This window comes from Coffea arabica, chromosome 10e (genome assembly GCF_036785885.1).
Source record: "Coffea arabica cultivar ET-39 chromosome 10e, Coffea Arabica ET-39 HiFi, whole genome shotgun sequence".
Lineage (NCBI taxonomy): Eukaryota > Viridiplantae > Streptophyta > Magnoliopsida > Gentianales > Rubiaceae > Coffea > Coffea arabica.
The window spans coordinates 46,919,226-46,945,907 of NC_092328.1; the positions used below are offsets into that span (position 1 = coordinate 46,919,226).

The 26,682-nt window shown below is 36.7% G+C and overlaps 2 protein-coding genes across 2 annotated transcripts; one reads left to right on the forward strand and one right to left on the reverse strand.

Annotated features, from left to right (window-relative positions):
- The first annotated feature begins 626 nt into the window (after positions 1–626).
- On the forward strand, positions 627–20,644 carry LOC113710978 (exocyst complex component SEC5A). Its single transcript, XM_027234087.2, has 21 exons — positions 627–1,254; positions 1,804–1,949; positions 2,034–2,125; positions 3,982–4,176; positions 4,259–4,386; positions 4,528–4,686; positions 5,644–5,748; positions 10,805–10,879; positions 12,159–12,290; positions 12,391–12,561; positions 13,694–13,783; positions 14,935–15,061; positions 15,136–15,346; positions 15,920–16,035; positions 16,121–16,355; positions 17,016–17,109; positions 18,462–18,539; positions 18,628–18,684; positions 18,914–19,063; positions 19,691–19,906; positions 20,180–20,644. Exons 1-21 carry the CDS (start codon positions 766–768, stop codon positions 20,420–20,422), a joined length of 3,309 nt encoding a protein of 1,102 aa, XP_027089888.2. The 5' UTR covers positions 627–765; the 3' UTR covers positions 20,423–20,644.
- Positions 20,645–20,825: 181 nt separating this feature from the next.
- On the reverse strand, positions 20,826–23,792 carry LOC113710980 (sm-like protein LSM3A). Its single transcript, XM_027234088.2, has 3 exons — positions 23,596–23,792; positions 22,347–22,442; positions 20,826–21,123 (listed from the first exon to the last, which is right to left on the reverse strand). Exons 1-3 carry the CDS (start codon positions 23,713–23,715, stop codon positions 21,043–21,045), a joined length of 297 nt encoding a protein of 98 aa, XP_027089889.1. The 5' UTR covers positions 23,716–23,792; the 3' UTR covers positions 20,826–21,042.
- Positions 23,793–26,682: the final 2,890 nt, after the last annotated feature.

The window sequence follows — 26,682 nt, forward strand, 5'->3', positions numbered from 1 at the left end:
ATTAAACTTGTTATTTTTAAAAAATAGTTTTTTCTTATATTAGTTTATGTAAACCGTTAAAATTATATTATTGTCATTTTTTATTTGTCAAATTAGTCAATTAGTAAATAATTAACCAAAATTTTATAAACATGTTCTTATGCATTATTTTTAAATTTAGAGGCAAAAATTGAAGATTAAATCAAATTTCAATTTTTTTGGGCAAAAAAGGGCAATCATAATAAACTAAAATTATTATTATTTTTTAAAATTTCGGCAACAAAAGAGCAATGTTGTGATAAGTCATAACACTCACCTATTTTATTGTTTGGTAAAGTTAAGAATTTTAATCTTGACTTTTATCCAAAGGCGCTGAAATGTATATATTTTTGAGGTTGAGAGTCATAAAATATGTATGATTAGTCTCAAAACTCAGGGGGCCAAAGTGTTATTAACCTAAATTTTAAACTGAAATAGAAGAAGATAGAATAATTTTTTAAATTTCCACGTGGCAAATAGATACTATTCAAGATTGGAAAAAACCTGAATCTGACCAGCACACCGAATCTGCCCCTTCTTCATCGTCCCCTTCCCCACCTGCATAATTTTCCCCCGGCATTTATTGAACTTCTTTAATCATTTCGCCCACAAACTCTCCACCGATCCAAAACTCCACACGCACAAACACGTTTTACTGCGTGCCCGCCTATACATACACATTTCTGTATCTACACATATTTTTTAAAAATATTAAAATAAATAAGATCTCCAAAACTGCAGTAATAAATGTCGAGCGACAGTGACGACGAAGACGAGCTCCTGCAGATCGCGTTGCGCGAGCAGGCCGAGCGCGATCTCAATTACCGCAAGCCGTCTTCTCAACAACAACCTGCGAAGCCTGTTCGGAATTACGTCCAGCCAGCGCCGCAGCGAGCTCCGGCGCCGGCGGCGGTGGCGGCTGGGAGGAATTCGAGTTTGAATTCGAATGTAGCGACGGGAAGGATGCAGCAGAAGAGTGGGAGTAGTAATAGTAATAGGAGTGGGAGTAATCAGGTGCTGCAGCAGCAGCAGCAGAGGAAGGTTGTGGAGGATGATGATGATTCGGAGGTGGAGATGCTTAGCATTTCGTCCGGCGATGAGGATTCCTCGTCGAAAGACAGGGCTAGGTTTGTGGGGAGAGGACGGGCTGGGAGCGGAGGAGAGAGAGGAGGGAGGGATGATGATAGGTGGGATGGTGGTGAGCCTGATTGCTGGAAGCACGTTGATGAATCTGAGGTGAAGTTTTGAGTATATACTCAGCAGTTCTTGTTGGTCCCATTTCAGAATTGTTCTGCTTCCTTTTCAGCATTCAGCTTATAGGTGTCAATATGGTCTTGCCTTCCCCTTCCTATAACAAAAACAAAACATCCTGGATGGATTGATGTAATTTTCATGTTTTGGTGTATTTGTTTTCATTTTTGGTGATACCCCGACCCTTATGCACACTCTAGGCGTTTCAAGTAATTTGTTTTCTCATGGTTTATACCCACATCTTTTTTATTTTCTGATTTTATAATTTTGGGAGAGGTGGGAAGTTGGGGAAGGGGATGTTTGGATCAGTATTTACTGGAGTTTTTTGTGAGAATTATGGTTTTCTAATTTAAGGCCTGTATCGTGCTCAATGATAGTCTTTCGTGCTTATTAATTCTTATGAAGTGAAGTGAAGTAAGCCAATGCTGATTGGCTGGGGCTCCTTTTTGAATTAGGGGAAACTCTTTCGCCTAAACTTTAGTTAGTATACTTCATTTTGGTAAATGGCATTTTGAAATAAAACTTTTTGGCCAGTTGGGACGGCGGGTTCGTGAGATGAGGGAAACGCGAGCAGTCCCAGCTGTTCCAAAGATTGAGGCAGCTGCATTGGCTAAAAAGGGGCTTAGCAGTCTACAGTCGCTTCCACGTGGTGTTGAGTGGATAGATCCTCTTGGATTGGGGTAAAGTTTTTTTGTGCTGGTAATGCTGCAGCGCACCTCTCACTGTTTGTTTCTACTCATCTGCTTTTGATTATTATGTTTCAGGATAATTAATCACAAGACATTCAGGTTGATGAGCGATTCAGGACCCCCATCATCCATGGCTGATAAAGAACCTTTAGATGCCAATGCTCGTGGTATGCAGCTTTAACTAGAACCTTCTTTACTGATGTTAACCAGAACAAGTTTATAAAAAAAATCTGAACATCAGATACTAGATTGGTAAAGAAGTCTTAGCTGATATATCAGATACATTAATATGAAATAATTTTCCTTGTCAAAAGTTGCATTTTTTTTGTTTGGTCATCTTATATTGCTTCAATAGAATTATCAAATAATCTATAAAAATTGTTTGACATTTACATTTGTCTGTTACACCAGGATGATTGTAAGTTTTGTACTCAGTGGTAACAGATCGATTTCCATATCTTTGAAAAAGAGTAGCTTTGCTATCTGGGCAATAGAGGAAGTTTATTGCTCATATGTCTTGACAACAAATTCTTAACTTCCCATTATTTTGCTGGACTTTTCAATGTTTATTCCAATTTGAACGTAGTTAATATATTTAGTTGGATAGAATCCCCTGATTTCAGGCTGAGTGACCTGCAAACACCTTCAGCGGAGCTAAGTAGATGTATTGTTTGAGGACATGGAACCATTGACCAAACAATTCATGCTTATGCATTCTATACTGTTTTTAAGGCTTCAGAAACTTTAAGTCCTTTTGTTGCTTTATATTTGGGGGCACGCTTCTTTTATAGGGTTTAGAACTTTAGTGCATCTTTGATCTGTCACCCTTCAGGTATGTTTGATCTTTATTGGAGTTAAGTTGTGTATATCTGCAGGTTGATTGAGGTTCATATTAAGGTATGTATGATCTTTAGTGGAGTTAAGTTGTGCATATCTGCAGGTTGATTGAGGTTCATATTATGGTTAAGTGACGGAAGATGTTAATAGATTGTTCAGTGATACAGGACAAACCCCAAAATCTGAACTTTACTAATGCCAGCAAATTATATGTGGGCGAAACTTAAAGAAAGCAAGAAAAAAAGGTAGAGCAGAAAGCTATAAACCTCGGCAAGGACCTTGTGGAAGTCTCAACAAGAGGAGTTAATGAAAATATCACCTTTAAAGTGGCAAAAACTGCAATAGTCTTTTTCTAAATTTGACACTATGGCAACTTGTCAGCCAGAAGGCTGGCTTCTTGTCTTATGGTGTCCTAAAAATGCTTTAGAACAAAGCAAATTGAAGAGAAGAATGGGCTCGTGGATTTTTTTTTCTTGTATTTGTTTGCTCATTTTTGTGCCTTTTCTATTTAGTTCTATACTCGTTCCTTCTTGTTGGAGTTTTTTGCATTTGTGTATGGCAACTAAGACTTGCATCAAGGAGTATATATTAATTTTGGGAATCCCTGAGGTCAGAGGAAATATTAATTTGTTGCCTTAAAAGTGAATGTTGCTCTCATGTAAAATTTTTTGACGAGTTCCTCTTGGATGATTTAGTTGGTCCTATTTACGTGTGCATTAGCTGAGTGACATTTTTAGCACACAGTAATCTTGAGACTTGGTCAAGCTTATTAATCCAACAATGTAAATGGTTATTTTTGTGTACTTTTGAAATAATGCTAGTTGAGATACTCTTTGGTTCTGTATCAAAAGAAAGGAATATAGGTATTCTTTGGTTGTCTATTTATGTGTTCTATTTCATTTCTTCTTTCACCTTTCAACTATCTTACTTCTCTCCCTTGACTTCCTTTTCTTCATCAGTAGTTAATGAGAAATTTTGCTGATCTTTAATTTCAGAATCTATCAGCATTTATTGATGCATTTTAGCTTTTAGTTGTTTTGTTTTTTAAGTATATAATATGTCATGAAATATAAGAAGTTGAGAACAAGTATTGGAGTTAATGGTTACCAAGTCTCACTGTATTACTTATTGTCAGTGGTGACACTGGGTAGTCAGTTCCTTATAATGGCTTCAATGGATATTGCAGATAGGTTAAATTATTACTCAGAGAAATTTGAGTCAAGGCTTTTTCTTTCCCGAGTACATTGTGACACTAGTGCAGCAGACTTGGAAGCTGGTGCTTTGGCTTTGAAAAATGATCTTCAAGGGCGTACACAAGCAAAAAAGCAGTTGGTGAAAGAAAATTTTGATTGTTTTGTTTCTTGTAAAACAACAATTGATGGTGAGTATTTTGCATTATCAGAATTCATTTTCATTTGCATACAAAGTCTGGATGATAATCAGACTAACTTTGCTGATAACAGATATTGAGTCAAAGTTGAAACGAATAGAAGAAGACCCAGAGGGTTCTGGGACGTCTCACTTGTTTAATTGCATACATGGAGTCACTTCAATTGCTAATCGCGCTTTTGAGTCTCTATTTGAGAGACAGGTTAGTAGGATGTTCGATACCATACTGATTTTGGAGTTTGATCCCTGTACAGATGTCCAGTTCAAGGGTCTTGATTTTCTTCTTTCACTCTATTTTTCTTATCTTCCTTTTGCAAATTGACAACTTTAATTTGCTATGTAGGCTCAAGCAGAAAAGATCAGGTCTGTGCAAGGAATGCTGCAGAGATTCCGGACTCTATTTAATTTGCCAAGCGCAATTCGTGGGAATATTAGCAAGGGTGAATATGACTTAGCAGTTCGGGAGTACAGGAAAGCGAAATCCATTGTTCTGCCTTCCCATGTACAGTATCTGTCCCTTGAGTGTTTTCATTCTAGTTATCGGCATAATATGAGTTGCAAATTTCATTAAGTGTATCTTGTTCCTTTATTTTTCTTTTTATAGGTTTTAGTTTTCTCAGTTTGTTAACGCATATATGTGTCAAGCTCAACATCTCTTTTCTGGTCACTTGGCTTGTCAAATTAATTCAGTTTTGTTCATTGTGTGAATAAGCTGCGGACAATCACAAGTTCTATGACTTGCAATCTTTTGCTGGCTCTTATACTTGGTATAATCTTTTTCTGTTGAATTCCTCCTAACGAGGCAGATATCCTTTCTGACCAAGAACCTGGGAAGGCTTTGGAGAATACCATGTCTTTACCTGTCATTTAGTACTTTAATGTTTAAGGAACTGAAGTTCCTAGCCTGGTAAATAGGGATGCTAGTTGTAGGCGACAACATCAAATCTACCTTCCACCATTGTTTTGAGACTTCAGAGTGACACAAATATAAATCTAGACATACTTTGATTTTGCTTTCAATTGTAAAACTTTTTGCTTTTATGTTCATATACTTGATATTGGGCGAGGACATGTCAATGGAATGGTTTTTTGTTGAAATTAGTCATGCTTTTATCATAATTTATAGATCTTTTTTTTTTTTTTTAGCTGGAGCAGGGTCAAAAATTTCTATAATTGATAAAAGCATGACTAACAAAAGTTAGAGCCAGTTTATCTTATCATAGCTAATTTGTGCCTTCATTATAATGCAAAGTGAAGAATCTGTCTCTAATAAGGGATATGCATTATTGCGTCCATAACATTTGTATGCTTTTGGCTATTATGTTTTATTGATAAACGTCTTGTTACGAATGTAATGAAGCATGCCTTAATGTGTAAAGAAACTACAAGTTAGATCCAATGATACTAGATGTTTCTATAAGTATGCCCTGTTTGGTTACTTACATAGCACATATTACAGGTTGGAATTCTTAAACGTGTACTTGAGGAGGTTGAAAAAGTAATGCAAGAGTTCAAGGGCATGCTTTATAAATCCATGGAAGATCCGCATATTGAACTGACAAATGTAAAGTTCTTCTATCCTACTTTTGAATTCTGTGTGCATGAACATCAGCAAAAAATAAGGATTAAAATATGCTTGTTTCTTCCAAATTGTTTGTTGAAGTGAGTTTTATGCCGTGAATTGGCAAATGTGAAAATTAAAGATTGGAATGCTAGTAAGGTGTCTCATGGTTTAAGTTGGATAGTACATGCAGATATCTTTCTGAAGTGACTTAAAAATTTCTGATCATTATTACAGGACTGTAGAATTGGCCTGCTTACTGGTAAAAATATTCTAATCAGTATTAGAGGACTGTAGAATTGGTTAAAAAAAAAAATCTGATCAGTATTAGAGGACTGTATAATTGGCCTGCTTAGTGGTTTATGGCTTGCTAATGAGTCATTTCCCCAAATAAAACTGGAATACAGTTTCTTTTGTAGTGTCACACGCATAATAACCTAAGAGAAAAGCAATATGGTTTGAGACAAGGTATTTTGTTGGTTGTGTTGGAAAAATTTATATTCTGTGGAAAGGACAGATGTGCAACGGCAGACACACATATGGCTTAGGCCCAATTTTCCTTGCATTTCATACAGTAGCTGGTTTCTGCATTGGTTGGTGAATTTCAAGATTTTGATCACAAAGAGAAAAACAAGTAGAAATTTAAATTTGAGCATAATTTGGAATGTTTAATGAACTAATTTGTGGGCCATGACCAAAACTCTTATATACTTTTTTTTTTGTTGGTAGAATAGATTCGTGAATCACTGTGATTGGGGGGAAAAAATTGCTTTCTTGTCTTATAGTGGATATGTTTTACCAACAAAGCTGTGTAAATGGTCAAAGGACTAACAGTTGGGCTGGAGATTAGGCTTCTGATTTGAGGAACAATTAGTGAAGCATTACTTGTTCAGCCCAGGCCCCCCCACCCTCCCAAAAATACGGAGGGTCAAAAGTAACTTAAAATAAGGAAGGTCAGAAATTTGTTGAAAGCAAAATAATTTCTGTATTAGTTAAAATGATCTGGCTTGTGTGTGTTTGCGTGCAGAGATCTTGTTTATATCTTGTTAGGAGAATATTAGTATTCTTATAGATAATAAATTAGTAAGGGTATTCTTGTAAATAGTCTGTTAGGTTTGTACTCCTATAAATACTAGTTGGTCACTCATAATAGTGTGACTAGATGTTTTCCTCCCAAGATACCTGTTGACATGGTATCAGAGCAAAAGTCCTAGGGTTAGGGTAAAACATCTAGCAAATCACTGTTCACGCCGCACTGTTCATAGCGGCACTGTTCACGTATACTGTTCACGGCACTGTTCACGCCGATACTGTTCACGTAGTTACTGTTCATGCCGTTACTGTTCACGCGTTTGTCTCAAGTTTTGACCCGTTCTTTCGTTTGATGTGCTATTCGCTATGGTTGAAAGGTTTGTTAATACGGTTATCACTGACCAAGTTGAATCAAGTTCTTCAACACATGGGTCCCAGAAAACTGTTACTATATCTGAGGAAGATTATGTTAAATTCCTACAGTACCAAGCTACAAATCACGCATCTCTTCCCTCTGCTTCTTTAGCACAAAAAGGTAATGACCCATGGATTATTGATTCCGGGGCTACTGATCATATGTCAGGTACCTCTAAAATTTTTTCTAATTTTCAAGAGTCAACTCCCTTTCCTCATGTTACTTTAGCTGATGGATCTACTACTAAAGTTAAAGGACTAGGCACTGTAGAAATTAATCCATCACTTCCGCTATCTTCTGTTCTTTACGTACCCAATTTGCCATTTAATCTAATGTCTGTTAGTAAGCTCACTAAATTTCTACAGTGTACAGTTACTTTTTCTCCTGATTCTGTTGTCATTCAGGATTTGAAGACAAAGAGGATGATTGGTGGAGGGCATGAGCATAATGGTCTTTATTTTCTCAACTTCAATGGTCCGATAGCATGTCCTGCTACTGTTTCTCCTCTTGAAATTCACTGTCGTTTAGGTCATCCGTCTTTACAAAATTTGAAAAAGTTGGTTCCTACTTTGAATCAATTATCTTCGTTAGAATGTGAGTCTTGTCAGTTAGGAAAGCATCATCGTGTTTCTTTTGCTCCTAGAGTCAATAAACGGGTTTCTGAACCTTTTTTGTTAGTTCATTCTGATGTTTGGGGTCCTAGTCGAGTCACTTCAAAGTTAGGTTTTAAATATTTTGTAGTCTTTGTTGATGATTTTTCCAGAGTTACATGGCTTTATTTAATGAAAGATCGTTCAGAATTATATTCCATTTTTTGTGCATTTGTTACAGAAATAAAGAATCAATTTGGTGTGCCTGTACGTATACTTCGCAGTGATAATGCGAAAGACTATTTTTCCACTCCTTTTAATACCTTTATGACTAAGTCTGGTATTATTCATCAGTCCTCTTGTCCTCACACTCCACAACAGAATGGAGTTGCTGAAAGAAAAATTGGGCATTTAATCGAAATTGCTCGAACACTATTGTTGCACATGAATGTGCCCAAACAATTTTGGAGTGATGCAATTCTAACTGCATGTTATTTAATTAATCGCATGCCATCTAATATTCTTGGAGGTCAATTACCTCACTCCATTCTTTTTCCTCATGAATCTGTGTTTAAATTGCCTCCTCGTATTTTTGGATGTGTGTGCTTTGTTCATCAGCTTGCTCCCGGGGTGGATAAATTAGATTCTCGTGCTATTAAGTGTATTTTCTTAGGATATACACGAGCGCAAAAAGGGTATAGATGTTACAGTCCAGTTTTAAATCGATTTTTTACTTGTGCTGATGTTACTTTCTTTGAATCCACTCCGTATTTTATCAAGCAAAGTATGTCTTGTGAATTAGACCAGTGTCCCTCTTTTTCCTCTCCTGTTTTACCAGTCCCTTCCCCTTTATTACCTGAGTTGTCTAGTCCACCAGATTCCATAGCTCGATTATCTCGTCCTCATCTTCAAGTTTACTCTCGTCGTTCCATGGTTGAGAAAGTTCCTGATATGCCACGCACTTCACCAATTAACTCTCAATCTTCAAATCCAGGTATGACGCCCTCCTCTGAGTTAGATCTTCCTATTGCTTTACGCAAAGGTAAGAGACATTGTACTTCCCATCCTATTTCTAATTTTGTTTCTTATTCTCGTCTCTCTATGTCATATTCTTCTTTTGTTGCTTCTCTTGATTCTATCTCTATTCCTAAGTCTATTACCTATGCTCTTAATCATCCTGGTTGGAGATTAGCTATGCAAGAAGAGATGTCTGCTTTGGAACAAAATGGTACTTGGGATCTTGTCCCTCGTCCTTCAGGTAAGCCTGTTGTTGGTTGTAAATGGGTGTACACTATAAAAGTGCAGCCTAATGGTTCTATTGATAGATTGAAGGCTCGGTTGGTAGCTAGAGGATTTACTCAGGTGTATGGAGTAGACTATTTAGAAACATTTTCTCCTGTTGCAAAGATTACCTCTGTCCGTCTTCTTATCTCTTTGGCAGCAACTTATAATTGGCCATTGCATCAGTTGGATGTGAAAAATGCATTTCTGCATGGAGATTTGGAAGAAGAGGTATATATGGAACAACCTCCTGGATTTGTTGTTCAGGGGGAGAATCCGCGGTTGGTTTGTCGTTTGAAAAAATCCTTATATGGATTGAAACAGTCCCCGAGGGCTTGGTTTGGCCGGTTTAGTAGTGTTGTCATGGAGTTCGGTCTGACAAGATGTGGAGTAGATCACTCTGTATTTTATCGGCATTCTAATGCTGGTAAAATTTTATTAGTTGTTTATGTGGATGACATTGTGATTACAGGTGATGATGTTGTGGGGATTCAGAAACTTAAATCCAATCTGCAGGCAAACTTTCAGACAAAGGATTTAGGTCATCTACAGTATTTTCTGGGTATTGAGGTAGCTCGGTCTAAATATGGGATTTATTTATGTCAAAGAAAATATGTACTCGATATGTTGAGTGAAGTTGGGATGTTAGGTTGCCGACCTGTGGATACTCCTATGGATCCCAATGTGAAATTAGCAGGAGATCAAGGTGCATTACTTGATGATCCTAAGCAATATCGAAGACTTGTGGGTAAATTAAATTATCTCACTGTAACGAGACCTGACATTTCGTTTGCAGTGAGTGTTGTGAGTCAATTTCTTGATACCCCTCGTACTAGTCATTGGGATGCTGTTATACGGATTCTCAGGTATCTTAAAAATGCTCCTGGAAAAGGGTTGCTGTATCAAAATCATGGACACAATGATATTGAAGGATATAGTGATGCAGATTGGGCTGGTTCTGCCTCAGATCGAAGATCGACTACAGGATATTGTGTGTTTGTTGGTGGTAATTTAGTGTCGTGGAAGAGTAAGAAGCAAACAGTTGTATCCAGATCAAGTGCAGAATCTGAATACCGCGCTATGGCTCACACTGTGTGTGAGTTGGTTTGGGTGAAGAGCATGTTACTGGAACTTGGGTTTGAACATAAACAGCCTATGAATTTAGTGTGTGATAATCAGGCGGCTGTTCATATTGCGTCTAATCCAGTGTTTCATGAAAGGACAAAACATATTGAAGTTGATTGTCATTTCATTCGAGAGAAATTGCTTGACGGGGTCATCAAGACATCTCATGTACCGTCTGTAGATCAATTGGCTGATGTATTTACTAAGAGTTTAGGGGGCTCTAGGGTGAAATATATTTGTAACAAGTTGGGTGCTTATGATATATATGCTCCAACTTGAGGGGGAGTGTTAGGAGAATATTAGTATTCTTATAGATAATAAATTAGTAAGGGTATTCTTGTAAATAGTCTGTTAGGTTTGTACTCCTATAAATACTAGTTGGTCACTCATAATAGTGTGACTAGATGTTTTCCTCCCAAGATACCTGTTGACATATCTCCTGGCTTCTAATCATTTTATAGCTGTTGATTAATGCATCTTTGCATTTTTAGGGTGCGTAGTTCTTCATTTGGATATGTCAGAAATCCATGCACTTGCATCTACCCTGCTTTATGGAGCTGCTTGTACATACTTATATTGTCATGTTTGTTCATGCTGGTTTTGATGCTTTCTGTAGCTTGAAAACATTGTAAGGCTTTTATTGGAGCTGGAACCTGGGTCGGATCCTGTATGGCATTACCTTAGTATACAGGTGAGAAACTTCTATTCTCGTAAAATATACAACTTGCTTTCTAAATTTGTTTGGAGGATGTAGTAAAATGGTCACTTTCAAGATTGCCTGATACTTTTGGCAGAAAACAACTACTATATACATGAAGTTCCTCAGGGCAAATATATGGCATTCTATGACCTATGTCCTTAGTATAATGACACAAGTACCTGATATGATTGTGGAGATTACTTCCACTGGAACTGAAGTGAACTACTTCTGATGTGGTTTAGATTCCATCTTCCAGTAAAAAGAATTATTTGCGTGATTAATGAATAATTCTTTATTATTTAACTTGAACATTTATGTCTACTTAAAACATTAACACTTGTGGAATGCTAGATTTCTTCAACAGAATTGTTTAACTACAAGGTGGTTATTGTAGACATGACAAAGGAAACCCATAGATTTGCAAATCAGGAAGCAAAATCATATTTTATGGAAACCCTATAATTGATCAATCACTATTAGTAAATCCTGTATTTTATTCTTGAACGTGATTCATCTGTTTATAAAGTCCTGTGATGTACGTAACCAGGCTATAAATTCTAGTAGTTAGATCTCAGCTTCTGAAAGAAATCATTCAAAATAGTAGCAAACTCCAATAGCTTTTTAACTGAAACTGCATGTGTACCCTGCTGCGACATCTGGCCCAAAAGGAGAAGACTACTACTTTTGGATGGATGAATGAATTGATTTGCAAGATTCTGATGCCAAGTCGGTTAACCCATAGTAGCGCAACAAGCAAGCAGAACTCCTAAACAAAACTGAGTAATGAATAAATAAAATGAAATAAATAGGAAGAGGGAGAAAAATAACCAAAGTTCCTATAGAACATATAGGTTTTTCATATACTTCCATAAAATGTAATTTGTATAGTTGAAGTCAATGGACTTATATGAAACTCTGGCCATTTGTCATGGGAGGTACTTGAAAAGAAGCATGAAGTGGAATGAGAAACATTTGAGTAAGAGTGCGTCCAATATATTACATTTACTTTAGTTCTTGATGTATGGTATTTATCCTCATCTCTTTTGAGCGGCAACAACTTTGAACTCTTCATAATTTCAAAAGGATCTGGCAAGTCATACTGTGTTTTTGCAACTCTATAAACCACAAATTTGTCAATGCTAGTTCCACTTCCACACTGGTTGTAGAGAATTTCTTGTTTGATATACTAGTATGTAAGTTGGAAGAATTTTCTGATCACATTGAGCAGCAGGACATTTTGCTGAATTACACTATGTTGTATATTTGTCAGAATCAAAGAATTCGAGGTTTGCTTGAAAAGTGCACTGTAGATCATGAAATAAGAATGGAGGCTTTGCAGAATGCGATGCATGAAAAAGCTCTATCGGATGCAAAATGGAGGCAAATTCAAGAAGACCAGTCTGTAAGTGCAGTTTTAATGACCCTAATATAATTTTTTTTTTCTGATTGCCAATTCATTTAGAAATCCATAATGCTGACATTTTTGGATGTGTGGTTGTCAGTTGGATGCAGATGACACACATGTGGGAGATCAACAAGCACTTGGCATGATTAGCGAAGAAGTTGATGCCCTAAGAGGAAGGTACATCCGTCGGTTGACTGCTGTACTTATCCATCATGTACCTGCCTTTTGGAAAGTAGCCCTTGCTGTTTCTACGGGGAAATTTGCTAAGGTTTTCATCTTTTATCCCGATGCTTCATTGATTATCAATTATAGAGTGGATCTCTTGAAAATTTTTTCTTTTGAATTGGCCTGTGGGTCTAGCGACATCATCAAATTTTGATTTTTATTTTCTTATAATATTCTTCATTTCTGATTTGATGCTTGTGGCATGGTTAAGAGTTGCAGTTTTCTTCTATTTTCTTTTCCTTTAATTGCTAAGCTTATTGCTGGATAAAGGAAATCTCGAGTAATTTTTTTTCGTAATGTTATTTCAAGACTATAATTGATACATTTCTTGAATATTTAGCATCTTAATTTCTAGTTTTATCTGTAAACTTTAGAGAACAGTGTTAGTGATTAGCCAGAAGGTTAGTCCTAAACGTGAAAGGTTATGTTGAGATTAAATGATTTTTTAATTTTTACAGGTATTGGTATTAAGTTCTTTCTTCTGTGATATTTGGAAAGAAAAGCACAATGACATATTTTTAAGCCTTTATGTTTTCCCGTTGCATGAATCCATATACCCTGAATGGGAGAGTGCTCCCTTAAACTTATAACATTTGTTGTACCTGAGTAACTTAATTTGTAAATGTTGGGCGTGACACTATCTAGCATGTGTATTTTTTGGAATTATGATTGTGGGAATTCACATTTTCTTCAACAAGATAGCATGAGACTAGATGGATTGGAGCTTACCAGGTAAAGCTTGAGGATACTTGGGAGTTTTGCCACCAGTTCTCCACAAGTACATGTTGGCCTAAGGATTTAAACTGAACTAAAATAAAGAAAAAATTACCATACCATTAGCATATATTATATATATATGTGTGTGTGTGTATTGTTTTCTTTTTTGTTTTACTAATTCAAAGGTCAATTGCATTTCCATCTTTCTCAAATATTAGAATTCTTTGTCATTATGAAAGGATTCCAATGTCATGACGTGATCTTGAGTAGAACATCTACATTTTCTTTGTTGTGCTGATATGCTAATCCGCTGTTGAAAGCTTGGTATTTAAATTTTCATAGCTTACTAGGAATAAATCAACCTTGAAATTTTATGTGATTGTATCTCTGTTTCTTATTTCGAGTCTTCAGAACTATCTTCTGATTCAAGCACTAATAACTATGCAAATAAAATTCAGGAAAAAGTTGCTGATGGAAAGTACTCAAGTCATTCTCTTGATGAAGTTGCTGGGATGATACGCAATACTTTATCAGCTTATGAGTCTAAGGTAAGATTTTCGTAGTAAATTCATTGAAGAAGTGTAATGTGCTCAAGTGCATATTTACCACCACACTGGACATTGATGTGGAATATTTAAGTAAACTCAGATAAAAATTTATAGGTCAAGATGGATGAAGAAGGGGACACATTAGTCATGTAGGTTAATAGACTTTACGGTTTAGTAAAGGCCCAAGAGGTGCACTGGGGTCAAATTTGATGTTCAAGGGAAAGACTGGAACACTACTGCTTCTCCCTTAAATGATCAAAGGCCAAAATACTTTTAATGACACACGTCTTCAACATGCAAATGACTATTGTAGCTCTTACACTAACATAAAGGCAATGAACTGATCATACAAAAGAATCATGCATATCAGCAGTCTCTGCCTGCCCTTCTGGTGACAAGCAGAATCTTGAATACAGCAGTTACAGTGAAGATGTTTAGGCATAGTTTATTTATCCTTTTACGAACCATACCTGAGAGTAAAAAGAGAGAAAAGATTTAGGAGAAAATGAGACTTTCTTCACCCCTTTTTCCTCTGTCATTTCAGTTTCTAGATGACTTTAAAGCCCTTTCCCTCTGTTGAAGGTGCAATGCCACCATAGTGGAGTACTCTTTGAGGACATTGTATATTTTGAAATGAAAGGAACTAGATTTTGTTATCAAAGCAGGAGTCTTGACTCTTGAAAACACATTCAAACATTTTTATTTATTTTCCATATGTCAAGGTGCCACTTGACCTGGTTGAAAGCCATTGCATCCCTTTCCGATCATCTGTGTGGAGTGTTGCTGATGAAACTTAAACATTCAGTAAATGTTTGGCACTTCCTCCTTAGTTCAAGCATCACATCAGCCACATAAGAAACTTTATTTCTCGAGCTTGACTTGTTTGAGCTGAAGTGTCACTGGCTGTACAAATTCAAGGGATAAGTTGGTTATCTCGGCTATTATATATTGTGCGCTTAACCTGTTTTTAAGGTTCATGTTGGTCTATCCAAGTACATTTATTATATGCATAACCTGTTATTTTAGGTCAGTTAAGCATTTATGCTCTTTAGAGCATGTTTCTTCTGATTGTTCCTTGTTTTTAGCATTCTTCCTTCAAACGCTTGAATATTAGATGAAAACACCCTTAAATGTTCAAAGTACTTGTCCAGGTTCTCAACACATTCCGTGACCTCGAAGACTCCAATGTTCTTCGGCCATCACTGATTGCATCTCTAAAAGAGATATCTAAAGCATGCCAAGCTTTCGAAGCAAAAGAATCAGCACCTTCTATTGCTGGTATTCGCATATCCTCTTTTTCTTCAGGTTATTATCTTTGAAATTGTTTTAATGTATTTTGTAATAATCTACAGTAACAGTTCTCCGAACGCTTCAGTGTGAGATTACAAAAATATACATTCTACGGCTCTGCTCATGGATGCGAACTTCAACAGAAGAGATATCGAAAGATGAATCTTGGGTGCCTGTGTCTATTTTGGAAAGGAATAAATCTCCTTACACTATCTCTTCCTTGCCTCTGGCATTTCGTGCATTTATTGTGTCAGCAATGGATCAGATCAATGAGTAAGTATGAAAATATTTCTTTGTTACTTGTTATTGGAGAGAATTTCCCTACTTTGCTAGAAAATTCTTCAACCGTTGTAGAATTGGGTTAGATTATGAATTACAGAGGTATTGTAAATTTTATCTTGAAGTCCCTGAGGTGAGACACCTTGATATGCATAAAGATTAATTATTGCCCTTTTCTTGGTTATGTTTTGTATGTTAGTCTGCTCACGCTTGAATGGAAGCACCTACAATCCAATACCATAGGACTTCTAAGATCTTCACCATCGCCACACTGCTGCTCCCTTGCCCTTCTCCCCAAGCCTATTCTAACCCCATCCCACCTCATCCATGCACCCAACCCATGCAATAGAAAGGAAGGTGGGGGGGGGGGGGGGGGAGGTGAGAATGCAGAAGTGTATAGGACGCATGGAGTTGCAGGGTTTTTTTTTTTTTGGTGAATGTTTGAAAGTATGTTTGAGATTATTATGAACTTGGTCCATTCTGAACGTCTTAGCATCTAACAATGTTTGCAACTGTCTTATTTCGTATCATCCTTGTAATGCAGTTATTTAATTTTTAACCTTTTAGGATGATTCAGTCTCTGAAGAATGAGGCGACGAGGTCAGAAGACATCTTTTTGCATCTTCAAGAAATACAAGAATCTGTTAGAATTGCCTTTCTAAACTGTTTGCTGGATTTTAATGGTATGAAGATAAGTTGATGCTTCATTGGTGGAAATCATAGCCGAAAAAATGGAACCTTAATTAGTGTAGTTTCTGATTGTATTAGTTCATCTGGAGCAAATTGGCAGCGAGCTTGCAGAGAACAGAACAAGCAAAGGAAGTCCAGGTTTTGTAAATGGTTATTCTAGTGAATTTCAAGAGAAATCATTTGATCCCCTTCCAGGAAGTGTCACCGATGCACATCAACAGCTGCTGATGGTCCTGAGCAATATTGGATACTGCAAAGATGAACTTGCTCGTGAATTACACTTCAAGTACAAACAGATATGGCTCCCTCCAAGGTAGTTAAATAGTCCCTTGACTTGAATGTTTCCTGGGACCAAAACTTCTCTTATGTTTTGTGTGATACTAGGCTTCTCTGTTGTGTGTAAATCATTTTTAAAATGACTAGTGCGACCCAGAAAGAGGGTTGATGCAATTGCTAGCAATATGGTTGTGAATGACTTGTCTAAGCTGGATTGAATGTGGCATTTATATTTTTTGTTACATTTGCACAATTTTTTTCATCCACATTGGTTGAGGCAATATTTTGTTTGGGTTGTCTTTCAATCAATCTATAAATCCACTAATATCTGCTTACCATGATTTTCAATTAGTTTGCTAGTGTTCTCCCAACCGTTACCCCCTGCAAAGCAGATGGCAAGGAAAAATGTCTAAAGAAGAAGAAATTGCTAGCCTCTTCCTATGTAGTCTGAATGATAATCCTGAGTAACCTTTCCTAGGACACAAGAAAAGTATCAGATTATCAGCCAGAGCAGAATTAGAAATTTACAACCCTTTTCTCCTCTATTTGTGGGATGCACATGTGTACTCTTTATTATACCTCTTTCGAAGTTCTTATTATGTTGGGTAATGGTTGAGTCATGCTGGAAAGGTAGCTTTTCTGATTCAAACTTGTGGTTGCACTTGTGACGGTGGGCTAATTTATCCATGTCCATTAGGGTAAAAGATGAGGAGGACACTGACATTCAAGAGTTGATTATGTCTTTCTCTGGACTTGAAGAAAAGGTGCTTGCACAGTATACTCTTGCAAAGGTATGAGCATTTTTGAGCATTTACAAATCTTTGGATGCCTTTAAAAATTGTACAGCTGTATTCTCCAGTACCTGATCTTCTATATGCACCTACTGCTTTGTCTAATTGATGGAACTTACAGTTTAAATTTTATTTTTTTTGAGTTAAAACTTAAACTTTTAGTTGTTTGATTCTGTGATGGACAGTAGTAGAATATTAATCTGAGATGACCATTTTATCATCAGTTATATATGGAATCAGAAGTGTGCAGCTTCCTTCGCCTGCTTGCGATTGCGATCCTGTTTAGATGGGAAGGTGGTTAGTGAGGTTCAGGAAACACAATCTGTGCCCATGGCTGAAAAGATAACTGTAGTGAGAAAATTAGCAGGATAAGAAACTCTGTCTAATATAATCTTTGCTGTTGGAGCAAGTGTCCATGTCCAGTGGATGCTCATCTGACTGTCATGCATTTATCCATTATCCTTACTCCAACTAGGTTTTTGAGGAACTTGGAGACATGTATCTATCTTTAGTGTAAAAATTGATGACTGGTCATGTCGGCTATCTGTGCACACACAGTTCTTCATTTTTTTTTCACTTTGTTACCCCTATTTTGGATCAAATCTGAGATGTTTTTGTTGTTGTGGGTCAAATGAGTTGGTAGAAGATGTCATTGCACAAATGACGAAGTGAGACGAAACAAGTAATCACATCTATATCAAAATCTTCTTGACCTAATATATATAGACAAACACACACATAAATGTATTTTTGGTTCTGTTAACATGTTCAGATCTGCCTTTCTACTAAAAGCGACAATGTTCTTTTAGGAATTAATTGACCTTCCCATCAAAGTAACTGTTGATGAGTTAATTTATACTGCAACCATGACAACTAAGATTGTCCAAGAAAAACACACTGCTACTTTTTGTGCCTGCCTCGTAAAGATTTACTGAAATTTATAGAATATTGTATCTTGAGGATTGGGCTTATTGTATAACCTTTATATTCTTTTACTGAAGCTAATCTTAAATCCAGAAGTATTTTTTTATGTGCTACCATAAAGGTGAGGTCCCATTGCAAGCTTTTAACAAAATGCATATTCAAGAAATCTGGTAAGAGGAAAAAAAAAATCGATGGACATTCATAGACTTTATATGTTTGAACCTTGCAAAACTTTTATTTGTGAAGGATAAATTGGAGTGCATATAGAGCTTGGCAAGCGGTTGAATATGATAGCAAAATTAAATGGGTCTGGTTTAACTCTCTCATGTATGATGGTAGCATAGTAGACAACTCCATTTCTTCCTATTATTAATGCTGGACCTCCTTGCACTGGAATTTTTTTTTTTTGGGTCAACTGTTTGTCTTAGACAAACTTGATCAGAACAGCTGCTGTGAACTATTTGCTGGATGCTGGAATTCAATGGGGCGGAGCACCTACTGTCAAAGTGAGCACACACTTTATTCTCCTCTGACTTTTGTTTCTTTTAGGTTTCAAAGACATGTTTGTTTAATTACTTTTCTGTATGCTTGCAGGGTGTGCGAGATGTGACTGTGGAGTTGCTGCACACTCTGGTGGCTGTGCATGCTGAGGTACTTTTACATGCTTTTCCAGGCTCATTGAAAACCTTTCTGTTATGATGTATGCCTAGCTGATGGTTCTTGTTGGTTCTATGTCTATATTGGCTTTATGGACCATAAGGAACCAAAAATAGTCAAGTCTGCAGTTTCGCTGACAATTTGGTGGATATTCTCAAGAAAAACTAATTGTTAAATATTCTGACATGTCATGCCAAATCATTCTTTTAATTCTCAATTGCAGGTTTTTGCTTGTTGTAAGCCTTTATTGGATAAGACGCTTGGTATCCTTGTTGAAGGCCTGATTGACACTTTCCTGAGCATTTTCCATGAGAACAAGATGAAAGATTTTAGGGCATTGGATGCAAATGGTTTCTGTCAGCTCATGCTTGAGGTGAATTGATAATTGTTCTTTTAGTTCTTTTTAATACTAATTTTGTAATTTTTATTGATGTAAGGCACTGAGCTTTATGAGGTTAGAAGGCCATACACTCCATCAAGTTGTTAAAGTGATATAACCCCACAAGGAACACCCCTTGCTCAAAGACTTCCCCAATCCTTAGCCTTTACAAATTCTTGTAAATGTGTCTTCAACGCAATAACTAATTATGTCTGCTACCCATGTTGTAGATATTTCCCATGCAGTTGTTAGTCGGTTCGGTTCATGATGATCTAATGCCAATTGAAAGTGGTAGAATGCAATGGACTGACAACTTGTTTCAGTTTTTCACTTCATTTTCTGTGGGAGGCTTGTGGGATGGTGAACTGGGTGTGGAAAAGGGTAGAAGGGAAATATAAGTAGAAAGGGGAAAACTACCAGAAAAGGAAAGACACTAGTGTATTTTACCTTCACAGACGTTGTTGAAAGTTATAAAGAACTTTTGCAAACAAAAGAAACAGAACTTGAATTTCATGGTGTATTCTTGTTCGGTGTTAATCAGCCATATTCAATTTCTCTCTCCATGATGCTTCAGAATATTGTTTATTCTAACAGTTGAATATGGTCTTGAACTTTCTGCAGCTGGAGTATTTTGAGACAATATTGAATCCATATTTTACTTCAGATGCAAGAGAATCTCTGAAGTCTTTACAAGGAGATCTATTGGAAAAAGCAACCGAGAGCGTCTCAGAAACTGTTGAAACTCCAAGTCATCAACGTCGTCCTACACGTGGAAGTGATGATGTCATGGCTGATGAAAGGCAGCAAGGAATGACTGTCTCTCCAGATGACCTAATAGTAAGGAACTCTCTGTTTTTCTTGCAACATTCTTGGACCTCTTGGCCAGGAGTTTATGCCTTTTTTTTTTTTTTTTTTATGTTTCAGATGTTTGCTTTCGCTTCAAATCTTCCCCCCTACATGACAGTTACTTTGCTTCAAGATCAACTCATATCTTGAAAGATGATTTTCATAATAATTGTGCCTCAGGCTTTCTTTTTGGTTCAATGTTTATGAAAAATGATATTATTGATTTTTTTGTTCTTGCTTCCAAATTGGCTTTGATTCTTATAGGCACTTGCCCAGCAGTATAGTGCCGAGCTCCTTCAAGCTGAACTTGAGAGGACGCGTATTAATACAGCATGTTTTGTGGAATCAATTCCTCTAGACTCGGTTCCAGAATCAGCAAAAGCAGCTTATGCTTCTTTTAGAGGGCCAATGGACTCTTTTAGAGGAGGAATGGATTCTCCCAGTCGAAATTTTAGAAGCTCTCAATCTTTTGGGTCCCCAAGTTTCTCCAGGCATAGGCGTAGATGATTAACTTTGTGATTCTTGTTTAATTCTTTTTCAACCGCATTCTGTAATTTGTTGTATTCTAGTTAATTCATAAATCCTTCCCCACTACGAAATTTTCCTAGCTGGCCCTGTCTATTCTCCTCCCATTTTGCATCAAGAGCATGATTTTGTACGAGTTTTTATTACGCCTGAATTGTTACAGATTGAAACTGTAAAATATTTCTCTGTTGGCCAATTTGTTAATTGAGAGCTGTTTGATTGGAGTTGAGGGCTCTTGCCCTATAAAATTTGACTCGTGTACCTGATCTGCTTATTGCAGTCATCTTAAATCAACAAGTAAGGCTACGATGAGTACTACCACAACCATTTTCAATAGCCAACATGATGAACGAATAGTTAAATGGAGAAAGCCCAAATCAACATCTTCCCAAACATAGGTTCAATCGATGAACTAAGATTTGATTGTACAATCCAACCAAAAATAAAAATTTTTTTTTTCTTGCATTCAAATCTCATTCCATTGATCATTGCTGAATCTGCTTCAAGTCAGTCATTCTAAAACTGACAAATAATGAAAAGGCAAGCAATACAGTAGTAGTAGTAGTAATACGACACTAATGAAGAGAAGATCCTCCTCTTCCTCAAGCTGTCCTAAGCGGTGGCGACACCAAGATAACGCCATCTCCTCTTACAAAGAGAAACGGAACATTACGCTTTGTGGTCTGCAGCAGGTAACATACCAATGTTAGAAAGCAGTGTACAGATAAACAGAACTTTTTTTGTTTCTTAAGAAACACAATTTAATACATCATTTGCAACACACTTCCTTTTACCCAAATAAAAGCTCAATTCTTCCACTTAAAATTTTGGCTGATCAGTGTAATTCAAAAAAAAAAATCTGGGGTATATTTTGGAACTAGTGATGGCCATTTTCATACAAGTATAAGCAAGATGTTGCTTTTAAGTAACACTGCTCTCATCAGGAAAAATCTGTTTGCACCAGTGCTCTACGTGATGTTTCTCTCTGTCTTCTTTTGTCTATATTTGCCTGTTTATATGGGGGAAGAAACTCATTGGTTCTAAGCAAGCATGGAGAAACTTATGTACTATATACATACACAAAGAGGTACACACATTTAAGCCACAGAATTGACTAGTCTGCATGTACAAAAAGACATCAACTACTGTTCAGATTTTTTTTGTATCTTGCAGATATCCTATTTCGTCAACTCTTTTTACAAATTATCGAGTCATCAGTGCTTTGATATAGGGACCAAGAGTAGAAATTAGAGACTAACTCCTCTCATGCCATACCTGCCTAAAGAGAATCTTCACAATATCGAACTTTGCATTTTTTACCTTCTAATCTTGTGCTTGCAGCAATTTATGCACTTGCATTCATCTTGGCTAACTATAATTTATTTTAATCATTTATGTATCCTTGTGTCATGACATGGACGTGATAAAAGTGGTCATTCGGCACACTCATACTAGATAGATATCTCATATTGAATGATAGTTTCCTCAAGGGAGCAACAGAAGTAATGCTTCAACAAAACAAGGTACTTGGTGAAGAAGCCAATAGTGAAAACTTGCATAGTCAGCTATCTCTATGCCATGAAAGTGAAATTGCTAATCAGCTAGGTTAGATAGGAGTGAGACTATAAGCAATCTTTTTTCATATCAATAGAAGGAAGAATTTCATCTTCCCAGCCCCATTCTCTTGCCTAAAATCCCATTTACTATGTCCCAAAATCTTATTAACTCTATTTCCTTCTGTCAACATAATCTATCAAGTTGTAAACCCCTTCCACTTTCTTTCCTTCTGTCAAACATACTTATCATGCATTTATGGTTCATACTTTAGACAAGGCGGCAGTTAAACCGCTCAAGGCATCAAAAGAAAAAACACAAATTAAGCAACACGAGATAAAAATATGCTTACCCTGACAATCTCCTCATAAGTCTCATCATCAATCTCCACTGTTGTAACAACTTCTTCAACATCGCCAAGTATCATGTTTAGATGCTGATCATAGGCCTGAAAATTTTCCAACACACAGAAGAATATAAATTGCAGGACAGCGTGGACTATATACTTAACATATTTATCAGAAGAGCGGCAAATAATTAAAAATAGAATAAATCTACGGTTTGTATAGAAATCCAGTTACCTTGAAATCTGCGTGAGGAAAGTAAGCAAGTCCAAGAGGCATGAGTTGGCTAACAAGAATCTCTAATTCCATCACCACAAACATCACATTGCATAATCTCAAACAGTCTACCCAGACCCCATTCTCAAAGATCTGGTCAATATGGGCTTAGAAGGACTATATGCAGCAGCCTCACCATATACTGACTAATTAGAATGATTAAAACTTTTTTCAATCATCAACCCAGGACATACTTTTATAGTCAATACATCACCGGAAACGAAGGTGAATTTTAAAAAGTTCGCAGACTGCAGTCAGGTAAATAAACCCCATAAACTCAGAAAACCCACATACTCTTTCTTCTCTTTCCTCCCCTTTCCACCATGACAAAATCTCTGAAATAGAATAGCTCGACTGCCCAAAAATAGATTTTTCTCTCTTCTTCTTTTTATTTGTTTTCACTCTACTGCTTAATAGCGAAGTACTCCTCTTAGAAAAAGAGTTTGCTTCAAAATTACCAAACGGCAAACAAATAAATCAATCAATCAATTGAATCCATATTGTCTACGTGAACGTCTCCACAGACATTAAATTACATTCTTTTGACTTCTTTCTTCCTTTTAATTGATTCTACAGTCTTTAATTTCCTATCGAACCCAAAAGGGTTTGCTGCAAAATCGCCAAAATTGAAAAAAAAAAATCATCAAAAGCAGAACTTTGATCCAATCCAAGTGAATCCACTGCAGAATGTTGCATAAAAACATAAAAAACTACTCTCTTGGCTTCTTTTTTCCCTTTTCTTCCTTTCGATGTGGCTTGAAAAAAATGCTCAATCACAAATTACTCGTAAAACCCAAAGGGCACGCTCCCAAAAATCAAAAACAAAACTTTAATCGAACCCAGTTGAGCGAGCTTTTGCACATACAAATGCATACAAACAAGAAAATAGGTAGCTTTTGAACACATACAAAAATAGGTAAACAAAACAAGAAACAGACCCAAAAAATAATAATAATAATCAAGAACCGGAAAGAAGCATACATGGAGTTTGCCGCGGAGTTCACGGTCGTGGCGGAGCTTGACGTAGATGCGCTCGTCGAGGCTCAGTCTGATGAGGTCCAATGGCTCCTTCACTGCACTCTCTTCCTCCGTGCTCCCCATTTGTCTACCACCTCCAATTCCCCCCTTTTTTGATGATTACACACTTTTAGTTTGTATTTTGCTATGTTGCCTTTGGTTCTATGCTACTGCTTAGTAACCAAAACTATGACCCTCTTTGGTCTTTTACTAAATAACAACATTAACCCTCCTAATACTTGGAGTATGTGGATTTGTGTGCACACTTTGAAGTAACTACTATTTGACCCTCAAAGGAAAAAAAAAAAGTTACTACTACTTGTAAGGGAAAATGGCCAATTTCGTCCCTATACTTTTTTATAGTGTCAATTCAATCCTTATATAATTTTTTTGGCCAATTTGATACCTATACTTATTTTGCGGTACCAATTGAGGAACGCTGCGGCGGCGCCACCACGTAAATTCGATTAACCTACTAATTGAACAACTAAGCAGGGGTATTTCGGACACTTCACTGCTGGGTTGAACCGTTCTTCCAAGTTCCAACTTCGAAAGGCAGAAAGAAGGATAAAAAAGAAGCAAAAGACAGCAACTCTTCCATCACTCTCCCCAGTCAATTATCGTCCCCATAGCCTGCAACCATCGTCTTCTTCAATCCTTTTATTTATTTCCAAATAATCTCCGCAACCCATTAAAGAAGGGGTGGTTTGGAAGTTGCCAGAGGAAACCATAAGAGGGAGGAAGAAAGGGAAAATACAAAAAGAAGTCCCAAAAATGGCTGCACAGAAACGAACTTCAATTCCTCAAAGTGGTGAGGAGCATTCTGCCCCGCATTCCAGCCGACCGCGGCGTAAACAATCGCGTAGGATTGGAGGTGATCAAGCGGCGAAGATGGCAGCTGATCAAGAACCACAACTGCAGAAGCTGCAGCAGCAGCCAGTTCAAGAAGCCGAAGATCCGCCACCACCTCAGGCCCCTGATGATCAGGAACCAGTTCAGCCGAATCCAGATGAAGGTAGCTAAATGGGCGTCTAATTCGAAATCCATATTGTTAGCATTGATTTTTGGATTGGTTTTTGATGCTAGTTATATGCGCAGTAGTAAAGAGTTGATTTTGACTAATTTGATTGTTGAATTTGTCAAACTTTTTCAGATTCTGCTGGAAGTGGTACTGACCCGTGAGGAAGATTCGGGTCTTTTGTTACGATTTGAATGCTACTGATACTGATTCATTAGATGATGAAAGGGTGATTGAAAAGAATTATTCTCCCTATTGTGGAGTTGAAAAGGCAACCTGGTTAGCCTGTGGCTATGGCTGTTGCACAGGAAGCTAAAAATTCCTGTCAAGAGCAATAATGCGGAGAAAAACAACCCCAAGAAGAAGACTGGTTTAGCTAAACTGTAGAGTTAACCTCAATCAAGGCCTTCCTCTTCCAAATACAAAGGTCTCAGGCAGAGGAAATGGGGAAAATGGGCTGTAGAAATTCACAACCCGTTTAAGGGAAAGAGGATCTGGTCGGGTTATTATTTTATAAAGGAAGCTTCAAGAGCCTCTGAAGCGAAACGACTTGAATTTGAAGCTAGGGCCATGGTTGATCAAAATGCGTCTGAGAAGTGTTTAATGTCAATCATGAATATAATAATCAGTCTAGCTCAATGGCGGTTTCCCAGCCACATAATCAAGATGACATTCCTTCTTGTGTATTTGAGGACTCTGCTGAAAGCCTGGTCTCGCGTACGTCACCAGCATCTGTCCTCGAGTTGGAGTGAGATGGATCTGTTACTCCGGCTATGGATCTGTTACTTCGGCTATGGCTTCTGTGGATGGTGATAAGCAAGATGAAGAAGAAAAGGTGAAAAATGAAGAAGCGGTGAAGTGTCCGAAATACCCCTGCTTAGTTGTTCAATTAGTAGGTTAATCGAATTTACGTGGTGGCGCCGCCGCAGCGTTCCTCAATTGGTATCGCAAAATAAGTATAGGTATCAAATTGGCCAAAAAAATTATATAAGGACTGAATTGACACTATAAAAAAGTATAGGGACGAAATTGGCCATTTTCCCCTACTTGTAATTTGTAAACTATTTTTTGTACAAGGTGAAAATTTTAGACACTATTCAATGAGGTTTAGACCTAAGTGAAAATTAAATTATACTAATGTATTGTGATTTCCTAGCTACAATATTTGTGTCAAAGGCCAATTAATGTCCAATAATGTTAAGTTTTGATATGGATGGAATGATCAAAATTGAGAATATGGTTTTGGTTTTTTACCCTTTTAACTCCTTAATCAAAGTACATGTATTCTTTAGAGTTTAGACGAGAGTGCCAATATGCCGTTCATGATGTGAAGTTGAATTTTTTTTTATTGCAACTCTACATCAGAAATTTCTAATTAAGTGTTAAAGTACCTTGAAACTATAATGATGGTTTTGTAAAATAATTTTCTAACTTACATGTAAATTTTTAAGACATTAGGCTACTTATGTCCAAATTTTGTATATTTGAAATTAGGGATAATTTTGGAAACTTCTCTTGAAGTTTCTGACAATTTCACTAAATTCTTTGAAACTTTCAAAAATTGCACCTACATCTCTTGATTTAACACTTATATTACCAAACTCAAAATAACATTGACTTGGTCAAAAATTTCAATGAATACTATAAAATGCCTAATTGAATAAAGTTTAATTTACTTTCCCTTGTAAAATAATTTAGCACAATTATAAGGAACAAAATTCAAATTTTTCAATACTATTCTTTTTTGTTTGATAAACAACTACAACAACAAAATTTTTTTTTTACTAAGATAGGCTACTTTTGATAATGCTTTACTGGAGACATAGGGCCTGTTTGGAAGGTGAGTTTTTTGGCTGTTTGTATAAAATTTTACTGTAGATCACTGTAGAAGTTGTAGAAAAACTTTTGTAAGAAAAAATTTTAGGTGTTTGTAAGATGAATTTTTTTTTCCTTTTCTTTTTCTTTTTTCTTTTTTTTTTTCTTTCTTTCTTTTTTCTTTTCCTTCCTCCCTTTCTTCCCCTTCTCCCACCCCC

Coding starts and splice junctions, on each gene's coding strand:
- LOC113710980 (XM_027234088.2), bottom strand. CDS start 23,715: ATGGGGAGCACGGAGGAAGAGAGTGCAGTGAAGGAGCCATTGGACCTC. Junction 22,443..23,595: donor AACTCCGCGGCAAACTCCAT/GTATGCTTCTTT, acceptor GAAAATTTTCAG/GCCTATGATCAGCATCTAAA. Junction 21,124..22,346: donor CTTATGAGGAGATTGTCAGG/GTAAGCATATTT, acceptor TACCTGCTGCAG/ACCACAAAGCGTAATGTTCC.
- LOC113710978 (XM_027234087.2), top strand. CDS start 766: ATGTCGAGCGACAGTGACGACGAAGACGAGCTCCTGCAGATCGCGTTG. Junction 16,036..16,120: donor CTGTTTGCTGGATTTTAATG/GTATGAAGATAA, acceptor TGATTGTATTAG/TTCATCTGGAGCAAATTGGC. Junction 19,064..19,690: donor TCTGTCAGCTCATGCTTGAG/GTGAATTGATAA, acceptor AACTTTCTGCAG/CTGGAGTATTTTGAGACAAT.